This window comes from Rhea pennata, chromosome 14 (genome assembly GCF_028389875.1).
Source record: "Rhea pennata isolate bPtePen1 chromosome 14, bPtePen1.pri, whole genome shotgun sequence".
Taxonomy (NCBI): Eukaryota; Metazoa; Chordata; class Aves; order Rheiformes; family Rheidae; genus Rhea; species Rhea pennata.
In genome coordinates, this window is record NC_084676.1 from 5655464 (window position 1) to 5681319 (window position 25856).

General features: G+C 43.1%; 1 protein-coding gene across 2 annotated transcripts in view; it reads right to left on the bottom strand.

The window, feature by feature from the left end:
• WWC1 (WW and C2 domain containing 1) overlaps positions 1–19031 on the bottom strand; it is an 81511-nt gene extending 62480 nt beyond the window's left edge. The window contains exon 1 of one of the 2 annotated variants that reach the window (XM_062587517.1): positions 18856–19031. In XM_062587517.1, the coding sequence (XP_062443501.1) occupies positions 18856–18974 (119 nt within the window). In that variant the 5' untranslated portion in view covers positions 18975–19031. Of the gene's footprint in view, positions 1–4967; positions 5028–18855 lie in introns of those variants that run through there. The other variant, XM_062587518.1, reaches the window with a different exon arrangement.
• Positions 19032–25856: the final 6825 nt, after the last annotated feature.

Here is a 25856-nt window from a genome sequence, read left to right on the forward strand (position 1 = left end):
CATCCTGGTCTTAGAAGCTGATTAACATCAAAGAAAAAACCCATGAGATGATACATTCATCATGTATCTTAGTAAGTCAAAACTGTTGCTACAGAACTGAGCTCAGAACAGCACTGAAGCTGGCTAGCAAGTCCACAAATGCAGAGAGAAATGGTGCAGTCCTATATTCTGCCCTGTGCCCTGACGCAGGTTGCACAGACACACAGCATACTCTATAACCCACCTAGATCATACCTGTTAGCCGAGCTAATCATAACTAAACAGGGCAAAAGTACAAGAATGTCAGGGATGACACCAGAACTCAAACTCCTCAGCAATTCAGCTCATTCAGTCAGATGAGTGTTCATGTTTTTTCCCTAGCAGTGAAGGGGATGGAGTGCTCAGGCCAGCAGCAGCAAGCCAATAGACTGGAGACAGCTGGCCCAGCTTCCCTGAGCAGAGGCCACACTGCTCAATACTAGATGCATACAGATTTCCAAAGATCATTAGCACACAAATTCTTAGCATATTCCTTTGTGTGACACTAGCACGTCTAAATTCCTGAAAATGGAAAAGGATCTGAATTTGTAAGTGAGAAATTTTTGCCCTCGTTCACTAAATCAAGATTAGCAAGGAATTATCTGACACTAGCACACATCTGAATTTGTTTAAGAAAAAATACAGGTCTAACACACAAACATGAGTTCATAAACTGTATGAACTTCAGCCTGTGTGTTTGACCTGCAGGTATGGCATGGAGATAGAGGTGGCCATTATATCCCTATAAAGAGAAAAATTAATTCTCAAATACCTACCGTCAAGTTATAAGCACAGCCTCAGCTCTATATGATAAAAGTGCCATAATCATAGCCCAGCTGTAATCGTACTTAAGCATCTTCACGAACACAGGCATTTATCATTTTGTACTACACACACATAGTATTAATAAGGGTTGGTTTCTTCTTTCGCACTACATGAGTTGCTTTATACGTACAGTGAAGCTATACACTTTGCCAGGATGTGCATCAAAATTCCCTCAGAATGTAACAAAAAAAAAGCATTTTTTTTTAAAAAAAAAATCAGTTGTCAGTCAGTGCAATTTCCTAACCTGCATCACCACGTGACTGTAAGGGAACACATGCTGGTACAGGGGAGGGGGGAGGACCCACCTCAGATCTACAGCACAAATCCATAGGCAGTTGAGCCAGGCTGTTTGTCACTCCCCTGAAAAGCGTCGCTCCCATCATCCATCCTTCACACTCCTTCCTTGTCCTTCAGTCCTACCCTCCCCCTCTGCATCCTCCAAATCCTTCCGTGAGTTGCTTCAGTTCAGTAACACAACAGAAAAGTATCCAGATTTTTCTGCCCAGTTAATTTACAGTTGAGTTAACGGGGCTCTCAGCAGTCAATAGCATGCCAGTGACAATGAGGAGTGTCAGGAACAGAAAAAGGACTGAGGAAGAAAGTGAAAACACCCCTTGTTGGTTGTGATGAGCTGTCTGGCCGCTCACCAGATCTCTGGGAACCAAATTCTTAGATTTGCTTCATCTGTCATGGAATCATAATTAAAATTGGTCCTCTCTAGCACTCCATCTTGCCACACTTTGCCTTGCTACGGCATTCACACTCATTATTACTTATAAATGAAGTACACAAAAATATTCAACTTTAGAAGCTGGTCACTGTAGATTTACGCGTACCAGCAAAAGCCAGTTGTGTCATACGAGCCGAGCAGACTCCCTCCCGCCAGCTAGAGGAAGTGATCTCCCGAAGACATTACAAGGAGCTGTTTGTTACAGCTTTGTGCAGCCAACACCGCTCACTGTCAGCACAGCCAAATAGCACACTGTGCACAGCGCGCTGCCTGGAGAAGAATGTGCTTGCTGACTGCACCTTTTCATCCTGATAAGGATTTTCAAGGTCATGTTCACTCCCTCCCCGTTTCTCCTCAGCTCGAGTGAAATTCCAGGCATGCAGCCCTGGGCCCGAGGTTACATTCCCACCCTCCGCGTCGCCTGGAAACCGGCACAACCTGTCACATTCCTCTGCACTAATAAACCCCAGCAGGCTTATTTACTTTCAAGTGGCTACCTAGGTTTAGAAACACCTTTCTCCTGAGAGCAAACACTCAAGGAATTACACCTGCCTCCATGCTAGCAGCAGTTACTCTGTAACCGAGCTGAGCAGCTTGCCTGCCACAGAGTCGGGGGCAGGAAGGGGAGGATAAGTCTACAATCAAGCTTGTGACCTCTAGGATTAACTTTTCCAAATTAACCATTTCATATAAAAACAGATCGCAGTGTAGGCCAAAACTTAACCAAACTCATGGGACCAATAAAGGGCCTGCAGTCATAATTCACATTGTGTACGCTAAAGCACATCTCTAGGTAATTTAGTAAGCCTGCCTATCCTTTGTGGAGCCTGCCTTAAAAGAGCCCCTTTGACCCCTCTCCACAAAGCGGGAGGCTCGAACCAGCCCACATCTGCAGCAAGCAGGGAAGAGCGGGCTGACTGCCAGCCTGTTGGGCCGCAGAAGAGATGTAGCAGACCTCAGGGGGCAAGGCCCAGGAATGCCCTCTCCTTGGGGTCCAGGGGATATGTTACTGGGAGTATTCAGCAGATTGGAAGACCACCGAATTTACTGCAGACCCACAGAAGGCTGCACAGAACCATCTGAGAAGCACTGCAGCTTCCACAGCCCCTCGCTGCACTCCAGGATTACACCTGCTGTTGCATCTCCCAGGAGAGACTGCCCGAGGCGGTCACAAAGCTTGTTCTCCCAGCCGTAGCACAGACCCACAGCCACTTTTTCATCCTACTACCCTATACGAAAAATTTCCATGAAAAAAAAATTCCAGCACTACAGGCTGTTGCCCACGAGTCACCTATGCACATATACAACAAGGTAAGGACCTGCATAAACTGCTTAGACCACTTCCTAACTACTCAAGAATCACACAAGCTGCCTGCTTACAAAGCAAGCTAATTATACAATCTGTTAAGCATGTATGCATGCACACCAGTGCTTTGAGTCATTAGAGCAGAGAATTTATACTTCACTGCACGCATCTTGCTCTTTGTGCCTGTGTGCCTAGATACAGCCAAAATGAACACAAATATCTGGAATGTCTGTAGCTTGCTGGCCAATACATCCAAACACAAAGCTGAGTCTTTCGAGAACCTGACTAACTACACATGACCTAGAGGTGCACATATAGCTTTCCTAACGACATTTAAAATCCCTACTTCATTTTTTTTTCCAGTCATCTGAAAGCTCCACATACAGCATGACATTTAAGCCACATGCTTTTCTTAAACTATAAAAGTGATCTTAATAAAGAAAAAAACAGTGCAGGTGATCAATTTTAAAGACAGCGCTCAACATTATGACAGGCAGTGCTGCTGGCTCCAATGCAGCTAACTACCCAAGAATTTAATCCCAACACAAGGGCCCTCTGGGCTCGCTGGCATACTGGGAATCCTCCGTTCCTATGGCAGCAGCCACTCCTCGACTGCTAAGCAGCACGGCCGAAAGCCTGCCAGATGGAGATCCTCATCCTAGGTATTTACCATACAGATAATGCCACAGCCTGCAAGCCTTTAGAGAAGCTGGTTCATCCCTTCGGTCATTTTGTCTTCATTTGGAAGTACCTGATTTTTCTCCCACTGAATTCAGGCAGAACTATTTTGATTTTTAACAGTTATCTTCATATAACGCCACATGTACAATCCAAACAACTTCTGAGCAGGTATCCAGACTAGCACTTCACAGATGTCCTCCTCTTCAATTTTTACTTCTCATGTAACATTAATTGTCAAGGTTAAAAAAACATGGCACAAAGCACAAAACTCTGGAGCGACAGACAGGAGATGTGCCTGGGCTTGGCACTTTAGCTACGTTTTCATTCTGTTCTGTACTCATTAACAAAGCATCAGGGTGCTTTTTATGTAAAAACTGACAGCAACAGCTATGCCTTCTGTGGATCAGATGTTGTTTCTGGCATTTCTTGTTTTTGAAAGAACTTCTGCTCAAGATTTTGCTGCACATTTTTAGATCTCCAAATACTCAACACCATCAGCAAATAAGTTCCACCCCTTTAATTCAATTGGGCTTATCCCCACAGCACCATTCCATCCTGTGGCAAACCTTTTCCTAAGGGACCGCATGCTACACCTTAGGCTATACTTTCAGAGCGATGTACTCAACACTGGACTTTCCCATTTGTACCTTTTGGGCATTGTCACTTAAGCTCATTATTCTTTAAAAAGAACTTCAAATTAGAAGGATTTTATGCATTTGATGCATAAGGCATAAAATACATACTTTTAGTATCATTTAGGGGTTTAGTGAGACAGCCATAGCACATCCATTTTCACAAGTGTGTTTCCCTTCCCTGCACGTTATTGGAAGCAGCAGATGTAGTATATGATCAAGAGACTAAGCCTTTAGCTGTTTCGTGTTTGTCTTGGAAGGTAAGAGCTGGTCAAAATAAGCTCTTAAAATCTCATATGGATCTCACAGTTCTAAGTTGTGATAGGAACTCACATCTTCCCATCATACCAGGCCTTAGGGCATGTTCATCTGTAACAAAGAGGTATATTTTCTCCTTTTTAGTTTTTTTCCAGTTTCAGTTAATCCAGGGGATCTAATCAGGAAACAAAAATGATATTGATACCTCAATGTTTTCCTCACAAATTAAGCCCTTCTTGAACCAGCCAAACAGATGCAGCTCACGGAATGTGTAGATGTTTTAAACTACATTTACTCTCCCCTAAATATTTTCTTGTAGGGCAAAATATCCTTAGGTCACAAGGACCTTAGATTGAGGCACACTGTGTCGTTCCAGGAGGAACGGGAAAAGAGGCTGCATTACTCTCCCAAAAGTCATACTTTAGAGCCAAACTAACAACTCAATTGCTATGAGCAACTCTTTCATACACCCACCGTTTTCACATAACCTACTGACTATTTTGACTATTTAAATTACCACTGCTGGATTTTCAGGCTAACGCCTCCACCAGGAGTTGTTGTCCTCATGTCAAGAGAGATGTCAGCAGAGATTCCAAAACAGGATCTCTGTCTTGATGCACGTAGGTTGTATTCATCTCCAGCTTCTGTAATAAGAACCTTTTATTAAAATTTAGAGGGCAGGATTCTGAAAAACAAGATACTTTAGATCTATCAAGTCTCTTGCACTACAAACTTTGACCTAAATTCAAGTCCTGTATAACTGACATTATCAAGAAGACATCCTTTCCAATTTCTCCATCACGTTTCCTCTTCTTTCTCTCATCCAAAAAAAGAAAAAAGAATTTTTTTGCAGATAATGAAAAGTACTATTTTGTTCCAAGATCCCTGAATATCTATTTTTACACATCAATTTTCATAGCCTTTATAACTGTCAAAGGATAAAAGCAGCTGAAAATAAATGAAAACCCATTTTAAGTGTTGTTCAGTAACAAAAAACAATTCTGAACAGGCATACTAATTTATTAGCAGCTCAGCTAAATCAATCATAACCAGTAGTTTAGCCAGTTTACAAAGGCCAAATTGAAACACCTTGGCAAAAAAAAAAAAAAAAAAAAAAAGTTCTGCTGACCTTGTCTAGTATCTTTAAGCTAACCCACAGATGGATCCAGAGTACTAACTTGCTATCAAGTTCCAAAATCAGTGATGAATCTGCAGAACTATTAAAAATGCAGACTGCACTAGCAGAGGTCTTTGAACACTCCTCCCTCACGTTAATCACGTCCTTGATTCATTGTCCTTTCAATAATTGCCAAATCAATGTCATAAACACACGCTTCTACTGTTCCAGGCCAGAGGAGACAAAGGACAGGGATATTTCAGAAACTGCAGTGCCTGAGATGAATGCAAGAGAGAATTTCAATGTCATCTTACATTGATGACAGCATTTCAGACAGAAGTTTACAAGTGTTTTTCTAGGCCCCCCAGTAACCACACACTGAGCAAGAAAGCCAACATGCAGGCAAAATGGTGCTCTGCAGATAGGCACACAGAAGAGACATCCAGAGATGAATAAACACCCTTTCAGGTGTCACTCTCATTGAGTACTTAGAGCAGATGGAATTTCAGCCCACAGCACACCATTAAGAATGCAGCAACCTTTGATATTTAAGCTGTCTGCTTTGAAAGGCAAACGGCAAGTGGCAAGTGCTGCCTTACTGACCCCATGCTCGCGGCTCTGGTGCCAGGCCACATTCACTGCTATGGCACCAACTCCACCACAAGCCGTTTCACTTTTGGCGGTTCACAGAAGAGCTACTCATTCAGCAGGTCACTGCTACAAAACCACACAATCCTTGCACCATTTCAGCTTATGGCAACAGCAGAAAGAGAGCGCAGAAAGAGAGGGCATAGCCTCTGTGAGCCAGCTAGCTCACCGAGGAGGCAGATGTGCAGCAGCATTCAAGGACTTAGAACATCCCCCAGCAGCAAGCTTAGCCAACCTGGCCTACTCTAGTACTTTATGCAGAACTATACAGACAGCAAGTGCAGCAAGATCAGGTCTAACAAAGCAAATAATTGTACAGCTTTGTACAGCAGAGGCCCCATGCACCAGAAGAGACATAACCTTTGCTACATGCCTCCACAATTACAATGTGAGACAGCAACAGGGAATCTAGGCCTCTTCTCCGATCACCAATAAACAGGACCTTCCTGTGACTGAATCTGAAAACAACTAAACAGGAGTAAGAGATCATTTGTTACTTCTGTGCGAACCAGAAAAATGAATAAAAAGTCCTTAGTGAATTCAGTACCTTGCCCTGTTTCCTTGTTCAGCTAAATCAAGGAATTCCAGAAGCAGACTGTTACAAAACAGGAGCAGGAAAGCTAAATCAGACAAGTTCTTCACAGCAAATTTCAAAAAGGGACTAACCTCTCTAGGGAAAAAGAGCATGGGAATTTTGCTGACTTTTTCCATCCAACATGGATATATTTTAGATTCTTCCCAGGGTAAAACTGGAGAGCAAAAGGAAAGAGATCACAAACCAAAAAACCAAGCAATTCTGAAATGAGCCATCAGGAACACTGAGGAAAAGTGCAGTAAGTAGCACTGTGTTGTTCCAGGTTCAAGAACAAACAAAAGCTTTTCCAAAGAGTAAACAAAAAATTTAGGTTTGCTGATCATACTAATCAGTCAAAATTTAAATACTAGGCAGAACTTTAAGTCAAAAGATGCAAATGCTTTAGGAACTGACTGTAGCAATACAGAAACATTTGCCATCACAGAAATCCCAGGACAATCCAAGACTAGCTGGACACGAGTCAGCTGTGTGACCAAACCGATGAATCCTATGCAGGATGGAGGCTGTTAGAATGACTCTGAGGAAGGCTAGGGCAGGTAAAGGACAGCTGACTGTTGTACCAGAGCAGTTAAGGACTGTAAGTCTGTCTGACCTCTGTCCACACCATACCAGGAACAAAGATCAAAGAGAATTACATGAGAAGTCCAAACCTCACATCAGTATTTCAGGCTTATGTTAAACTCAGGTTTTTCAGCAAGACTCTTCTCAGTTGCCACTCCATCTGCAGAGTATCGTTTAGACCGGTGACGAAAGGGCAAAGTCAATGACATTCACACCAGAAATTCTACGTTGTCACAGAGCAAGCACTGGTTGTAACAACCCAAGTCAGAGCAAACAGCTATGCTGCAGCAGTATTTTTGTCCATTTGTGAGAGCAGGAGTTGAGCATTGTCTATAACGCTTAAAGGCTTTGTCAATCCACAAGCATTAACAAGAGTAAGTTCGTATTCATTCTACTGTTACATGAAGAATAGAGGCTATATTCCCAAAAGCTGATGTACTTCACTTGTTCAAAGTACTTCTTTCAAATATCAGCGCTCCTCAGGCTCTATTATATACATATATATACACACCACACCGCCATCTTTACCTATGGGATACAAAAGTTTAGAAATTATATTTGACATTAAAATCAGCTGAGAAAGACATGTTAACAAGCTGTCAAGTCTATTTACTTCACCTAGAATGTTAAGCTCTACAATCTGTATTTTTTGCAGGTCTCTGCTATATGTTTTGTTCAAAACTTGCAGATTATCCTAATAAAATAATGTTCAAAAGCACACACAAAAAAACTTTCAATAGAGTGAAAATTAAGAGTAATAGATCTACTACATCAGCTAGTCTTCTCCCTTTGCTGGAGAAGCATTAGACCCTCTGGACATCTCATTTCAGCAAGAAGGTCATCTACTTCTAGGGAGTCTGGAGTAATGTGTTTAATCGCTAAAGGATTTGCAAGCTATACATCAATATGCACGTAGCACTTTTCATCATGACGTGAGTCCTATTGTACATTTATGAATGGATTGCTTTGCCTCTAGCTTCGACATGGATATAAACAAGGATTTTAATCTTCAATTAAAGTTAAATAACTCCTTCCTTCTGCTTAGGGAGGTGCTTAAACAAATTTGCAATAGTAGAGTCTATCTACAGTATATTTCTTGTGCTAATGTAACTCTGTAAATATTCTTAAAGTACTTATTTTATGGAAGGCTTTAAACAACCTTTAAGCATGATCATAAGAGCCACGCAACAGTGATACACTACTTGTTGGGAGAAAAGTAGAAGCAACAAGCACTGGGAGAAAAAAAAAGTACTCTGAACAGAGAGGGGAACAGAATGACATGACACAACAATTCACTATCTTGCCTTCAACTGCAAAAACACTAAGAGGAAGTAAATCTCACATGTGTCTACAAAACAAATTAATACTCCGATTGCAAAATCCTTAGTTCATACTGATGTAACTCCATTATTTCTGTACCTTTCTTGAGACATCTTTATTACTCATGAAGCAGTAGCATTAAACAACATTTCAGGCTTTGTCATCAGCAATATACTCAATAAGATGCACCACTATTGTCATTCACAGGTGTTGCCACACATCTGCTTAACTCTTCCAGGAAAGTAACTGAGAAGCAAATATTCCTTTCAAGATTTTTGTAGTGAACTGATTTATTTCACTGAAAACCTATTCTGCAGACTCATCCACACAGAGTTCTTGATACTTGTGTACTAAATCTGATAGTGAAGAAAACACTTACAGTACTCAGAAGCAAGTGTCACAAACAGATTTCCAAGCAGAATGATTATAAATGTGAATTACAACCACTCAAATTGTTTTCATTCGTGTTACTACATAGCAAAACACTGAACAACACTCAGGAGCTCACCTGTATTGGCTGCTTTCCTTTCTCAAGGATTCATGACAGCAGCCACAGAAATATGACAGAATATGGTCTGATATAAAACAAACTCTTCCAAAATAATCACTGCCTGTTCATGTGTTCTAGAGCAGGCCTGTGAACTGCAGAAAGTTCAGCTGTGGTCATGTCGTCTTCTAATACAAGAGGAGAAGAGAAAAGGTCCTTGGGAAGGAAGAACCAAGACAGTCACCTTGAGTTAGAGACTATTGACCACGCTTAAAAAGGATCATCAGAGCATCTAAGTCACTGAAGTCAACACAACACAACTTACCATAACTACCATGCAAAACAGCAGGAGACTGCATCTGGGAAATCTGACAACACAAAGTGGTACAGGGTGTTAGCTACAGACTATTAGACAAATAGAGAATAACTATGAGAAAAACGTAACACCATTTGCTTTAGGGACAACAGCAGCATTTACAAAGACTCCGTGAAGACAAGCCGAGAATGATAACCATAAATTCTGAAGAGATATCAGTGATGTATTTTGGATCATGAAAAAGAAAAAAAAATCAGGAGTTACTATATTCAAATAAGTTTTTTTTTTTTTTTTTTTTTTTTTTTTTTTTTTGCTTTTAAAGAGAGAGAGAGAGAGAGAGAGACTTCAGGCAGAGACTATCTCTTTATTAGACAAATGAAAAACTACCTGTTTCAAAACACTGGAAAATTTTCCACATAAGAATTAAAGTCAACTTCCCATCAAAGCAACAGATAGTTTGTGTTACTTTAATACTTAGATCTTGTATTGTGCAAAATACTTATTAACAATACAAAAAAAGGAAAAAATGGCAAGTCTAGTTTACTGCCTTACTAACTAAAAAGTTACTTAGGTTAGCTGGATGTAAAAGTAACTTGAAGGAATTTCAGAAAAAAATAAACAAGTTGGTGGCTGGACTACTAGAGCAAAGAGTGATCACATGTTGAGAAATGTTGAGTAACATATTGAACAGAACAATTTAACCTCCTTATTCTATGCAGGATTCATATATATCACTAATCAAACACACCAGGGCATCAGCACATACACACTCCAACAAAAAAAATCTATGTCCTAAACTTCTGCTTATTCCATTTCAAGTTCAACCATGTCAGAACTGTGCAATGCAAAAGAGTTATTCATGTTAATGATGTTTGGGGGATTGCTCTTTTGGGGGGAGGGGTTAACAAATCAATATGAGAGCCTCATTTCCAATGCTTTATACAGTACGAGTTATCCCTAATTAGATAAGCCTTACAATTTTTTCCTAGAAGTACTTCTTTTATACCAAGTTCTTGCCTGGAAAAAAAATAGGTCTCTGCTATTCAGAAATTAGTTCCAAATAACAACAGTCAAAGTTGCATCCCTAGTATCCGCTTGCTATTCACAGAAAGCACTTGGAATAATTTAAAAAGAAATACAGAAGCAGCTGTTGTGGAAGCGCTGTAATTATGAAGGTCCCTGACTAGCTGAGCCATTGCCTTCCCATTCAGAACAGCCTAAGGAGCAAGCAAAAACAGGGCCAGTCATATCAGATGTTAAGGAACAGAGGTGGCACCACTCTGAACAAAGGTCAGATCTGAACAGCAAAAAGCCTGTCTAAAGAGCATTGCAACACTAATTGCTTCTAAAAACTAGAGCAGCATCACTCTGCATGGGCCTTACTCTGCGTGCACTGTTAAAAAAGTACTGTCGGATCATCTTACAGATGAGTGACATAAGATGCAGAAGCACGGCACACACATGTGGCCTTAGAAACCTGAGTCACCTCAAAGTGAACCATCAGACCTGGTGCTATAGGGACTAAGCAAAATTGAGAGGCTGAAGACTTCCCCTGAGGCAAAAGCCTGCCACGAGGTAAGTAGACATTTTAGCTAAAGCACTTCATGAAATACTCATGTGCATTACTACAACACAGGCAACAAGGAAGCCCCTCTCACCTAACTGTCCAGTCTCACAGCAGCTTAAGATGACAGCTGCTACTCCCTTGGTTCCTGCCTGCTTCCCTGTTCCCATCCACATACTCATCTGTCTCCTCCCTCACACTTTCACAGTTGCAGAGTGAGCTCATCAGCCAGCATAGTATTACACACTCCACCTCCTAAAGAGTATAGGAGCTTCTCTGTAGCTCTGAATCAGAATGACTGACTGCCACAGCACCATCTCAGAGAGCCCACCAAACACTAAGACTCTTCACAGGAGATGGGCTGCCTAATTTGCAGAGCTGCAGCAAAGGTGATTTAATCAAATACATTCAATTATCATCTCCCCTCATCCTCTTCAAGGTAATTTGGATAAGCAGCTCAAAACAGCATACTCAATTAACCTTTCGAGCATTCAGACTGTGAAAAGCCTGAGTACCACACACCGTAGTGCCCACAATGAAGATGTCAGTGTGAGATGGCTCTTTCAGTGCACTTGAGGGTTAGGTGTCATAGTCCAATAGCTTGCCATTGCCAATGTTGTCACTCTGCTGACCTACCTCAGAAGCAAAAAAAAATCTGCAGGATCCATGAGCTGAGCCAACTTAGAGGCCAGGCAGGTGGTAGGTGATACTGTGGAGTCTGGCCATTAGCAACAGCAGCACTTCCAGCAGCTGCACAGACTCAGCTGGCTCAGAACAAGGGGAGGCTTGTGAAATCAATCCCCAAGTTGTGCCTGGCACAAAGCAAGTTAACTGTAAAATTGTCAGTCATCAGCATAGCTTTGTAGAGCACTTCTGGGGCTACCTAAAGTTTCCTGTGCTGCTTTAAAGGCCCAGAAGATTATCCGGACACTGCTGTTCCCCTAGAGACCTTATGGTAGGGCTGTGAGGGATGAAATAGCAGACAGTCCTCTGTTAAGCTTGCCCTTGTTCCAAGTACAAGGCTAAAGCTGTGTATCATAGAGTCTCAAGTTGTTGCAGGGCCATTTAAGCAACAGTTTCACTTACGATTCTAATTCAAAATAGTTATGCAATAACCATACATCTCTACTCTGCAAAGAACAAGTGTGAATGACTGCTCTTGCAGATCATATCATTTATTGCTTACTTTAAATCAATAAAGCTTTCCTCCAGAGTGAATTCTTCTAAAACAGCAATTAGGTATTTCTGAGAACTAAACAGTTTCACTGAACAATACCATTAGTCCTGAAACATCAGCTTGACACCTCAGCCAGAAAGCACTTTATCAGGACTAATTAATCCCCACAGCACCTCTATAAGATCAGCAGAGCAATTTATCTGTTTTTAACATGTGCTGGATATTTATGTTACTGTGGGGTGGAAGCCATAAGTACTAGAACAAACAGAGAATGCCAAACCACACCAACAGAATGCATCCAGAAGCAAGGAAAAACCTGGAGGACACTGACAGCTGTAGTACTTGGCTTCTTTACATCTTCCCGTTGCACACTAAACCTCCTGTGAATAACCAAAGAGTCTTCCAGATGTCACTTAACTGGATGAGTGGCAGTGAAAAGCAGCTAATATTCTATTGGGAGCAGTTTTGTCTGTTGTTTGTTCATTCAATTATCTATGCATGTAACTTAAAAAGGCGGGGGAAAGCAGTAACCATAGGGTCTGTGAACAAGAGCTCTTCATTTTACTCAAGCAGTTAAAGCTAAATCTTCACTACCACAAGCAAGCTGACCTTGCCATAATAGTAAGGTGAAATTTCTAAACAACATGATTTATAGATTTCTTCCAAAAGGAGTTAAATAATTATTTAACAATAATTCCTCAACACACTTTAAAAGTCTGCTGAGCTGAACAAAGATTTGCATTTAATTTTTTCGTGTTCCATAAGGAAAGAAGATAAAAGAATGATTTTAGCTGTTCTAAAGTCAATGCCAACACTCTCTCTCAGTATATGCACATCTGTGTGTGTAACCCCCCATAGTGATGCTCTTGTTAGAAGGAACCCGTATCTGTTGTTCCCAGCTATCCTTCCAAGTTTTAAGTGAGCTTACACAATAAAGCAAAGGAGGACACTATCTCAGAAAGTCACCACCGTCTTCAAAGTGATCTAACATAGAGCTTGTCTTGTGCGTCTTGCAGAAGAAACACAAAGGTTGATTTTTATAATTGAAGAGGTTTGAATGATTTCAGCTCCAATTCGCTTGTCCCAATTACAGGTTCAGCCAGCATCAACTCGCCCTGGAAGATTCCTGGTATCAGCAATTAAAAAAAAAAAAAAAAAAAAGTACCACCATCACAGTCCTATGTCCCATCTCTGTTTCCCTGTGAATTAGCACTTCCATAGGACAAACCAATTTCCTTTTACTCCAAAAAAAAGTTTTTATAAGAATGCAACCTCTAGGAACAGGTGTCTAAATATATAGGACTTGCATTTGGACTGCATTAAAGAAAAGACTGCATTTCTATTATTATCGGTTCTACACCACGGGAAAATGGGTATCACTGGCCTATATGGATATATTGAAGTGCCTGTGCCTTATAATAAAATAAACAGTTATCTTTGGGAATGTAAATGTGAGAAAAAAGCAATTTGCATACATATGACTAGGTGTTTGGTTAGTTAGCAGTAAAAAAAATAAAATAAAAATAAATAAATAAAAAAGCAACAGCAGGCATCAAACTAGCAGCCTGCTGCTATATGACCTATACTGCTGCCAATGATGAAAGCTCTGTAGGTAAGATACAAAGTTAGAGAGGAAAAATGCTGTATCTGAGATTTTTTTTTTCCTCCTTACACTGTTGATTTCCACCTGCAGAAAAGCACAGCCCCTTTTGTTCTTAAAGCCTCTTAATGCCCTCTCCTCTTCAAGTTCTTTCATTTTGGAGAACTTCCATGTTTCAGTTAGCTAAATCTAGTTTTATTCCACTGCTTAAAGTTATGCTGTGGACAGATAATACACATGGCAAGGCAGCTGCATAATGAAATTTTAGTGTGATGTTCACATTTTTAAATCTTTAATACAGGAGGTTTGGAGATCAGGTGTACACTGCAGACCAGGCATGAGAAGCTTCAAAAACAAAACAATACAGAAGAGAAAATATACGGCAATATTTCACACAAAATCTAGAAGGCTGCCTTAGAGGGGCACAGCTAGGTGACTATGCTCTATACATAATCTGCTTAGTTTTTCTTCAGTAATATCCTCAGGCTCAACAATCCTGAAGATTCAAAGCTGAAAATGTCTGGTGCTTATTAGTAGCTTCACCAAGCTAAATTGAGAACTACTCTTATTTTACTACTTTTCACTCTCAACGGAAGCCCAGTGATTGGGGTAAATGTGAAGTTCAGTTCAGCTTCATCTAAAATAACCTAGAAAAAACTGCCTATACCACCATGGCAGTAGGGAGAGTCATGAGAACACAACTGGAGAATGGGGCTGCTTATCAGGCATCTCCAAATCCTAACTACAGTTAGGAAGCTTTAGAGTTGAAAGGTAAAGTGAAGAGAAAAAACTGTCCTTTCTCAAAATAAGATGAGGAAGAGGAGAGGTTCCCCTAAACATGACAAGCTAAGAAAGTGTACATCCACTTGCTGTATCCCGAACAAACCAACAATAACACACCAGTAAAACAGTTACACACCTCTACTCCATGTCTGAGGAAAGCAGATCTTATTTGAACCATTTTTCTATTCATGCAATTCCTGATTCACAGCTATTTTTAAGAACAGATACCAGCTGGTGCTAACATATTTCTGAGATACCATTCTTATTTTTTATTTGGTAATCAGTAAAACCAGTTAAAAGCAGCTTATAATGCAGATATATACTCTTTTAAGAAAGCAGTTGTGACATGTGCCATGTCATACCAAACGGTATGCACAGTGTATGACTGAAATAATCACACTTGCTTCTAAAATCAGGAATAACAAACTTCTTTCTCCAGTTCAGTAAGGTTTGGTTTGCCATTATACTGTATCCAAGTCCTGAAATACCTAATGACTTTAAAACAAAGCAAGCTACTTGAGCTTCTTTTTACCGGGGGAGGGGGGGGAGGGGGGGGCAGTAGTCAAGTTTTTAACTCATCTGGTCACTAGAGCTGCCTTACAGCTTTCTAACCCAAAATTATTGCTTATAGGATACCTTTATTATTTTCTCTTACATCCTAACATAGGTATAGTAATGCTTAAGATACAACATTTAACCTTTATCCTCAGAAGGTTTCCCAGAATGCTCTAAAGTCCATCTGTTTCCCAGGACTGCCTTGAAATCTGGTATACCTCCACAGTGCACGAGGTGAAAGCACTCCGACATGCAACCTCTTTGACCAAGACTTCAGGAGTGAGAGTTTCACTCCAGTCAGTACAACAGAGGAGTGACATGTCACCAGGTGACAGTGACTTCAGTGACCCAGCCTAGCAGCACCTTGTTACCAAAAGCCCAGCTGCATAACTGGTAACAGTGAGGCTGCAAAACCACCAGCCTCACCAGCTTCACCACCCCAGCTTCTGACTTCATAGGGTCCATGGCCTGTTGAGGCACCACCTTCCCCTCTCTGCTACCCCTTACCTATCACAACCCCCACCATGTACGCCTGTCCACAGCCAAGTTTCCAACTTACTCTGCTGCAGCACAGTCCTATGTGCACCCAGAACAGCACTTTCCAGTCCACCAGGTGGACTACCTAGCCTCCAGCCCCAAAGGGGAGAAAAGGTCCTAGAGCCTGCATGGAGTAGAATGGAGAAAGTGACAGGAGCGGGAAGGAGAGAAGGAGATCCCAACCCCTGAAAAGCTAGATCTGGAGGAACTCCTGGAAGATGGGGAGGAGGTTCCCAGGTGCACTGGATACGCTTTCTAAGCGTCCTGTACAGACAGAGTAGTGCTATGTGACACTGAAGACTGCAGCATGAAATGAAATGGCAGGTAGGCTAGCGAGATGTGCTAGCTACAAGCACAAGGCATAAGAGACCTCAAGACAAGCAAGTATAGATAACATGCATGCAGATATGCAACACAAGGCATCTGAAATGTCCCTTGAGAGAAACAGGTTTCCACCCTCTTGCTAGGTTAGTAATAAGAGAAGCCTGCAGACCTTGAAATTCAATTATGAAGAAAGATCTCTGATAGCATTCTCCTATTTCTTTGGACTCATCCTGCCAAGCATGCAAGCATGTTTCACTGTTAATTTATAACAGTAAGAAACAAGGTTCTCTAGCACACTTTCCATGAGAACACTAACAAAAAGCTGTCAGCAAGCATATAATATTTAAAGTAGGTACACATGTATAAGTTACCTTAAGCAAACTTAGATTAACCGGAAATTATCTCCGTTACAGCAGTGTTGGGCTACCCACCATTTCTCCAACACAGCCACCATCCCAGCTGATACTCCATTACATGACCATACACAGGTCCCTTTCCCTGGTGGTTTATTTAGCAAACCTCTTTTATCACAAGGACTATACAAATACAAATCTGGCACCTGCTGTTGTCGCAAAAACAAGGTGCAAATCCACGCCCTGAAGCTAGATGGTATCCCTGCTCATGTTTATTTCCACTAAATTAAGGTAGAATGAAAAATTTAGGGAAGCTTTAAAACCTGTGTTTCCCATCTTCAGGTACCAGTTGCTGCTCACTGAATACACTGACCAGATAGCACACAGCTATAGTCACACTGAAATCTTGCCATTCTGCAGCAACCAGGTTTAGGAATTTTAAAAGAAAACTTCCTTCACATCTCCTGAAATTCGCAGTTTTACAACCACATTTCCTAATATCTATTGCTTTTTGCCACATAGGAGATGGCACATGTAAGTAAAGCACGGAGTGTACTGTAGTAATGGCACAAACCAACTTCTCAGTTGCAGGAATCCTAGACACAACCTGGAAAGGGCTAAGCCTAAAAGAAATTTCAACTGAAAATATACTGTAGAACTCCAGCAATTAGTGCATAAATTTAATCACCATTACACTGAGCATGACTTAAGCTGCTCAGAAACTCACCTATCAATTGTTTTTCATGGACAGTGATAGTTTAAATAGAGTATTTTTTTTCTATAAGTATGGTAGAGTAGGGTTTGAACACGTACAAGCACAAGGGTCTCCCAGACCTTAAGAAAACTCAACATTTTTAGTGGTTCTAGGGTTGGACTCATAGCTTCCTCAAAATCTTGATGATTTTGGGTGAGAGGGGGAAAAGAGGGGAGCAGGGAGTTAACTCAGCTTGTTTTCTTGGTAGCACCAAGAGAGGATGACTCAGACCCAAAGCTTCTCAAGGCCATGTGTATTCAGGTGTATTTCCAAGTATACAATGAATACATCATGTGATATGACTTATCAGTCTACGTTTGAATGCTCTTAATAATGGCAAGTATTCAATGTTTCTGCGATAGTCAGTGCACATAAATAAGATACCCATTTAGTTGTTGATATCATCTTTGAATTACTAAGCAAGGACAGATCAGAATTTTTATAAGCCTTTATTAGCCCTAACAGATTTCTCACTTGTCTTTATTCTATTTAACAAAACAGATGTTAAGAGAACATTCCTAATTAAAGCTTTTACTGACTTTCATGAAGATTTTTAAAAAGCTTGAGATAAACACATCATTAGCTTCTTCTCAGCCACATTACTGAAAGAGAAGCGTTAAAATGAGTTCCAAACCTCCTGCAGGCCAACAGATTACAGTTGTGTACAGTATACACAAAGACTATTCCTGGAATGCTGGAACACTCCTTGAAATCTTGTAAAATTGGACAATCTTTTACTTCCACGCTTAACAAAACACCACACTCTTAGGCAGAACTGGAAAGAACCAACAGTACTGGCATCCCACTAACCATGGAAACCTCTTCAAACAAGCAGTTGGAAGGGAAGAAGGAAACAAATTCAGAAATCGCAGTAACTGCAGCACAACAAGGAAAAAAACTCGCTGTCAGACTGAGGAGGTCTATAAACTTTATAACAAACTGTATACTCAGATTTCTTTGGAATTCAAATCTCATTGAGACAGGAGCTTTTCTGTGAGGCAGAGCATCCTGAAGCCTCAGCTAGCAGCAGGTGAAACGTGACATTTGGAAACTTCTGGCTTCACCAGTGATCTAATATTTAAGCTGCCTGCCTGAGTTACCTGCATAGTCGCTGTAACTGCCCCAAGCACAAACCCAGAACTTGCTAAGATGAAGTGCTGCTGGAAAATAACTGAGTTTTTCCTAAACAGTAGACTTTTTCCGTTTCAGTTTTCAGGGGAGCAATAGGGAACACACTGCAGAAGAAGAAGGCACGAAAGGGGCCCCCAGGAAGCAGAAGGGACGGGCAGAAGCCCTCTCCGTGAGGTGACCTCGATAAACCACCGCGCTTACCTCGGCCGCAGAGCTGCCTGCAGAGGTGGGCCAAACCGCAGGCGGCGGCCGCGGAGCCCTCTCGGGTTTTAAGGTTTTACTCTGTAAACACCCCCCCACCCCCCGCTTCTCGTGCTTTTTTTATTTGTTTTTTGTTTGTTTTGTTTTTTTTTTTGGGGGGGGGGGGGGGCGGAGGTGGGTTTTGTCTCCGCCCTGGCGCGGCACACCAGGTGCGCAGCAAGCCCCGCTCCGGCCGGGATCTCCGAGCGGCACCGACCCGGGGCCGTGACAGCGGTGCCGGCTCCGCCGCCCGCCCCCGGCCGCAAGCCGCTCGGCGGAGCCGGCGGCCGAGGGGCGGCCCCGCCGCCGCCCGCGCCCCCCCGCGCCTCCCGCCACCGCCCACCTGTCGCGGGGGTCGACCCAGCTGGTGGTGCGGCTGCCGTGGTCGATGTAGTACACCTTCCCGTCGTAGTCCCGCGCCGCCTCCCAGCCCGCCGGCAGCGGCAGCTCCTTCCGCGGCATCGTCCCCGGCGCGGGCCGCGCCGCCCCATGCAGCGCCCCGCTCCGCTACGATCCGCTCCGCTCCGCGGGGCCGCCCCGCGCCGGGCCTCCCGCCTCCTCCCGGCCGCGGGCGGCGAGGCGGCGGCGCGGCCGCCGGCAGGGAGGCGCCCGCCGCCGCCGGGCAGGCTCGCTCACATGCCGCCCCCAGCGGGGCGGGGCGGGGCGGGCCGCGGCGCGGGGGGGGCCTCGCGGCGCCGCGCGGCCCCTCACGCCTCCATTTCCTGCTCCGCGCCGCGGCGGCCCCGCGCGCGGCCCGGGCGGCTCCTCCCCCGCCCCGCCCCGCCCCGCCCGGACAGGCACCGGCGCCCCCAGCGAAGGGGGGGGGGGGGGGGAAGGGGAGGGCGCGGGGGATGCCGGTTCTTAAAGGCGCCGCCCGCGCCCGGCTCCGCGCGCGCGCCGCCCCCGCCCCAGGTGCTGCTGTAATGCAGGTAATAGCGCCGCCCCCGCCGCCGCGCGGGGGATGGGCGCCGCGCTGCACCTGCCCGCGGGGCGGGGCGCCGCCTAAGGGGGCGTTAACGGCCAACGGCCGCGGGGCGGGCGCGCGGCGCGTGTCGGGGTGACCCGCAAGGCCCGGCCGCGGGGGCGCCCGGCGGCGCCGTCCCCGCGCCTCCCGGCCGGGCTGCTGCGAGCGCCGCCGCCGCCCGCTTCGCTCAGTGCGCGCCGCCGGGCCGAAAGGGAGAGCTGCCCTTGGGCGCCGGTCCGTACCCCACAGCGCGCTGGGCTCATCCGGCCCCCAAAGAAGGGCAAAGACGCGTGGAAAGAACGGCTGAAAACGCTGGAAAGCAGCCTGAACAGCTGCGGCCCGGGCAGTCAGAGCCCTGCTTTTAGAGCAAGACATCCAAGATGCTAACTTTTGTATGGCAAAGCACATAAATATCTACAGGATGTGTATTGTAACCCCTTTCACACCGATGAGGCAATCCTACTGAAAAATGAGGTCCCCTTTCAGCAAGAAAGAGGAATTTAGAGAAAGAGCTAGACAACCAAGCCTCTTCAATAAAGCCTTCACCTCACAAAACTACTCACCGAGAGAGTAAAGCCCGTAGCAGCTGTTCAAGCACACGTTATGAACATTAAGAACTCTGCTGGTGAGAAAGAGGAGGACTTTGGAGATTTGGGGAGGTTTTGTTTTTCTAATGTCAACTGTATCTATCAGCTTTGGCTCCGTTTCTTGCCAGGAAGGGCCACCCACTGGGCCACAGTCGGACAAGAGCAGCGAGAGGGTATCCCCGCTTGCGGGTTACCGTAACCACGGAGAACAGAGATGGGCTGACCGTCAAGAGCTGTTACTGATAGATTGTTTATGCCAAAAATCAGTGGTAGTCAACAAAACTGAAATTATCCTTATATAATGTATATATGTTTAGGACGTTAGCGACTTTTCAGTTTACGCTCAGGGTGATTTTTCAAGAGTGGAAGCTCTTTGCTAGTGGATCTGTACGATGATCTTATGATCATCACCACAAGGCAGGATTATAAAAAGAAATTACATGAGAACAAGAAAGTCTCAAGTATAAGTCATAAGCCGGCAGGTGACTCAGGGTGTCTACACTGACCTAGCTGCAATCAATACCTGGGTGGCTCAGCTCACACAAAACTACGGTGCGAGCAGGTTAAGAGTCAGTGTCCTCCCTGGTCTTCTATCCCAGAATTTAGGTAATCCTAAAGGCTGGAGCAGGCTGTCCATGAGAAGGCTCCACAAAGTGCAATGTAATCAGACCGTGAACCAACACGAGCAAACTGCACCACACAGTAATGAACCTGAACTTTTACGTGAGATAACATTTGCCCTGGGGAGCACCAACTGACAGGGACAGGAGGCCAAGGAATACCCTTACCTTAGTGTCCCTTGCAGCAGACGGCAGTTTTGTACTGTTAGGCATGAGGGAAAAGCAAGAACTTTACTGCTCCCTCCACTGAAACAGCAGAATGGAGCAGGGCTCTTTGCCAAAGCACGGGGGTGGAAGAGGAGCCTGGAGAAGCAGGGAACCGCACGGGGAAGTACTGAGCCCTGACAGACTGGAGAGGAAAAATAAATGCAAGAAAGACAATTAGAAATAGCATCCCATTTTGTGCCTGATTTCAAGGGTAAGATGGACATCTTTCAGGCTTTCTGAGAGCCCACCAGGAGTCAGAACTGCTAATTCTCTGAAGGCCAACAGGATGCAGCAGCAGTGGGCTGGTAAAGTGCTTGAACTAGGAAGAAAAAGAAGACAAGTGAAACAGAAAGTGAGGCATTGGAAGATAGCTAGATTTTATCTCATTTTATATGAAGTCAAATTTGGAGGAAGCAGCTAAATTTGTTGCTTTTATGAGCAGTACCATATACACTGCTTTTAAAGTAATATTAAAACAAGAATGATGGAATAAACACTACATCTGTCCACAGCTCTAAATAAAACTTGTGATTGCTAGAAGTGAAAGCTCTCTGTTGGGAACAGTATGCTTCTGCAACCAGAGGCTGGGACTGTCAGAGCTCCTGGGTTTTGAGCCAGAAGCCTGCAACAAATTTCTGAGGGACACTGGGCTAGTCACTTCAGTTCATCGTTTTCTGTTCACTCCTTTTGATCTTATGGATAGTGGTGTTTCTCTCTTTGTAAAACACTTGGCAAGATACTTATGAAAGTTAAAAGGGAGAACTGTCACAACTGAAAAAAAAAAAAAAGAAAAAAACAGCAACAAGTAATGTTTTAAAATATTGCAAGAGAAATCTAGGAAGAAAAGCATAAAAAACTGAACACAAATCAAATTAGTGTGTATTTCTGTGTTCCTGTATTGTGGTCTTCTGTTAAAGCCCAGAGATATATCCAGAAGATATGTTCCATTCTGAAGTGTTTTTTTCCCCAAAAATTTTGGACAGTATATTGATGAGATATAAAAAGGATATTTAAATAAGCAGATGTCACTGTCTGTGTTTATAAAGAAACTAATAGTGTGATTTTTAAAGATATCTTTTTTAAAATAAATATCCAGGAAAATATTTGCAGATTTTTCTGACTCAGATTGAAAGATCTTGTTTTTCTATAACTCTTCTTTTTCTTTTTCACTGAGAAAAAAAATCCTCCCATGGAACCACATGAAATTATGAATGTAATCAGGAATGTGTGTGGGGTTACTTACTGCCTTTTACCATTTACACTCACAACAAAAGAATTCAATGTTATCAGAGTCTATTTGAACTGTAAAGCAATAAACAAACAGGTGATTGTTTTCTCATGAGCAAACGAAGGAAAGGTATGATACCCAGGTAAGTAAGTTCTTACCTATGTGAAAAGGAAGTACAGAGCAGAGAACAAAGTCTCCAGAAACCTCATGGTTTTTTGCCTTGGGTTCAGTGTCTCGGCGTATGACCTCATTTGCTGCACATAGCCATTGCATCCAGCTTTGCGGAGTCCACAACAGGCCGCCTCACGTATTATTCAGTAACAACAGCGACCATTTCCTGTCGGTGATACGTGTTTCAGAAATCTGATTGCTTGTTGCTCGATTTATTTTTAATACATTCAAAAGTCTGTGTTTTTGTACTTAACACTTAAAGCATTGTTCTCAACTGAGTACAATTAACAAAAACGTGAGTGTTAAAAGGTGCTAGAACAAGGTGTCAGTCATCTAACCCCCAAAAGGTTTCTTCAAGTGCCTGAGGTGAAATAGGACGAAAAATGGGTTTAAGTTCAATTGCCAGAGTACAGTCACTTTCTTCAAACCTCAGGCATTCTTCTACTTGAAGCAAACATTACTTGGAGGGTTGCTCTGTTCTTCTAGAAAGTCTTTTGTCTCCCCCCCCCCCCCCCCCCCCGCTTCTCAAATTTACCTCTTTTTTTTTTTCAATTTCCAAAGGGCATTTTAGTTTTAAATGATTGTCAAAATAAGGTTTTGAAAAAGTCAACGTTTCATTTTGAAAGTACCCAAAAGTCTTCACACTTTCCAAAGCAGTTTCCAGCCTGGCAAGAAGAACAGAGGTGCCCACCAGGCAGGGAAGACATCACAAGACTGGCTTACTTTCCACTTGCAGCATGAAAGGAACTTTCTGTAAACATTGGCAAAGTCGCTTCATTGTTTTCTTTTAAACTGCTCCTTAAAACACCCTTTGCTGGAGGCCTCCAGAAAGAAAAAAATTGACAACAGCAAAGTTGGCCTATTACTTTGAACAGTATTGTTTGAGTATTGCCCTGCACTCCCCATCTGTCTGTATACACCTATTGTTTGAGACAAAGCATCTGTCGTCTTGTTCTGTACTTGCACAACATTAGTACAATGGGCTCTTCATGCAGGGTGTAGCATATCCTAGATGAGATATAAGTAATAATGAAAGTTTTCATGTTCATCTAGCAAGATGGCTGCTGAATAGGACCAGTGCAGCAGGCTGGGCTTCCCACTGCCCCTGGAAGCCTGCTGGTCAGATTTCTGATGGGCATTTTGCTTCCCTGGGGGCACTGTAAAAGGTCCTGGACTAGATTAGTTTGTGAAACAAGATGCTATTTAACTGTGCCCTAACTGACACTATCTGGAACAAATCGTTTTACTTGAAACTACCCCTTTAGGAATTGTTATAGTTACTCTCTATAACAAACACCAGCTTCTTCAGCTGGCTTGGTGTCAAAGCCAGTAGAGCATGGAAAAGAGACAGCATAACATACAGTGTTAATAAAATAAGAAAAATGTTAAAAGGGCAGGTAGAAAGTAAATGGAGAAAGGTATAAGGCCTGCATAAACCAATCAAGCTGAATAAAGGTTTCTGACACCACAGAAAGTTTAATTCAGCCTTCTTTTAACAAAACCTCAAGGTAGTGATTCAGGATTTGCTTCTAATGTTAAATTTTAACTTACCTTGGCATGCTGTTTGTCATCAAAAGCATTACTAGCCGTAATGCATTTCTTTACACTACTCTACACATTAAAAACTGGAGTAGAATCCCCCATTACTGTTTATTAAGTGATAAATATATTCTTAATTTCTGTGAGCTCATAGAATAGAATCGTGTATATAAAGGAAAAGTCAAGCTAAAAGTCACACAGTAGCTAAGAAAAAAATGAAAAGGAAAGACAGGAGACTGACGTGTGATTCTGGAAGCTACAGATTTAAGAATCTGCAACCACTATACAGCCTTGTGAAGAAGAAAAGTGCATCTACAACACCAAGTCTATAGGACTATATCCAAATTCATCCCTTCTCAACCTTTATGCCTTGATCTACTCAAGTATCAGGACAGGGCACAGATAATTTCAGGCTAGCAAAGCCAGGTGTTGTTTGAACTACAGCTGTATTTGAACAGCACACTTCCCAGGTTTGAAATAATATTTTCCCCTCACTTGTTCCAGGTGCCTCAGCATTTCATATAAAAAATTTCAGCCTCGATTACGCACACACTGTTAGCATAGTATTTCTGTGGCAAAGTCTATGCTAAGAAGAGTGTTATCCAGGAGCTTTCACCAACTCTGAGATGGATCAGTGCTTATTAATTATTATTATTTTTTTTTTACTCAGTTCGAAAGAAATTCCAAGTGAATTTGTGTCTGGGCTAACTTGCACAGGGTTATTTATGAAACAGGGCAAGATACTGAGGTCTGGAGTCCTGAAACACTGCTGAATCAGGATTCTCCCAAATCACCAGTAAATATTTACACGGAAACAAGCACCCAGGCCTTGTCCCCTAGCCCCAGGAAGACCCTCTCTGCTGTGATCGATTTTCTCCCGAAGGCAGTTAAACAGCCTCCCGGTGAGCTCTGCCCCAGGAATGTGATCCTTGGGAGGACACCTGCAGCCTGCACATTCCTGGTAATTCACGGGCTGTTGGGGCTGGCATGTGCAAGTCACTCAGCTACCTGTTTGCTACGTGTCACCTTTGTGATCACTGGCACTTTGTACACCTGCACTGAAGGTTTTATCTTTTGGCAAACAAGTCTGCAGAGAGGAATAAATTCCTAACTATGACCTCCAAGTGCTGTGATAACACTAATCTATGCACCTAAAAACCAATCAGGATTTTTTTAAAACAACCTGCCCCTTATCTCTGTTGTTTTATTAGACCCTTGTCTGCCACTGGAGGTACCAAACTGCAACCTTTTTATAGACCGTTAGGAAGACCAGGCCTCTTAAATGTAGGATAGGAGGCTGAACATGAATAGTTTACATCTTGTAATGCCGGGAGTTACTTAAAAGAAATGGGATATGGACCCTAGAGCTTCACTCATACTGGGTGAAGTGTCTGATTGTGGTGTGAGCCATCTGCAGAGATCCCACGGTGCTGGCTCTCCCCCATGGGCACTAGCAGCCCTTCAGCTGCTGCTCCCAGCCCCTCACCCTGGAAACTGTCCCATCTCCTGGGACCCTAAGGGTATGCTCCAAATGCTATAGCGTTTTTAAAGGAGATGCTTAGCAGACTTAGAGACCAGAGCTGTCCTGGTCAATAGTGAACAGTTATTATGCTAATGCTTCTAGTGGTAATTCGGAACTGGTCCAAACAGTCAGTTACTTCCCATTAAAAAAGAAAAAAAAGGGGAAAAAAAGGTTAAAAATCCATACAAGAGTTTAAAACTTCCCATCAACCTGTCATGGAGAACATACACTGCAGAAGAGTCAATTGATTTGGCATCAATTGCAATTTCTGTTGGCTCGTTATTTGCTCAGAAGTGAAAGAGGACTTCTCCCTTAAGCAAGCTTCTCCTTATTGTTTGTCAGCTTGCCAGCTAAATAGCTGCCAGAACATTGCACATTTCTGGCCTGAAAATATTAATTTTCACATTATTGCCAAAGTGGCCTATGACCCCCCAAATCCACAAGAGTCAACTATAAATTCATATAGGCTTCACTCAGTAGGAAGCTATGGAGTAATTCAGAAGACA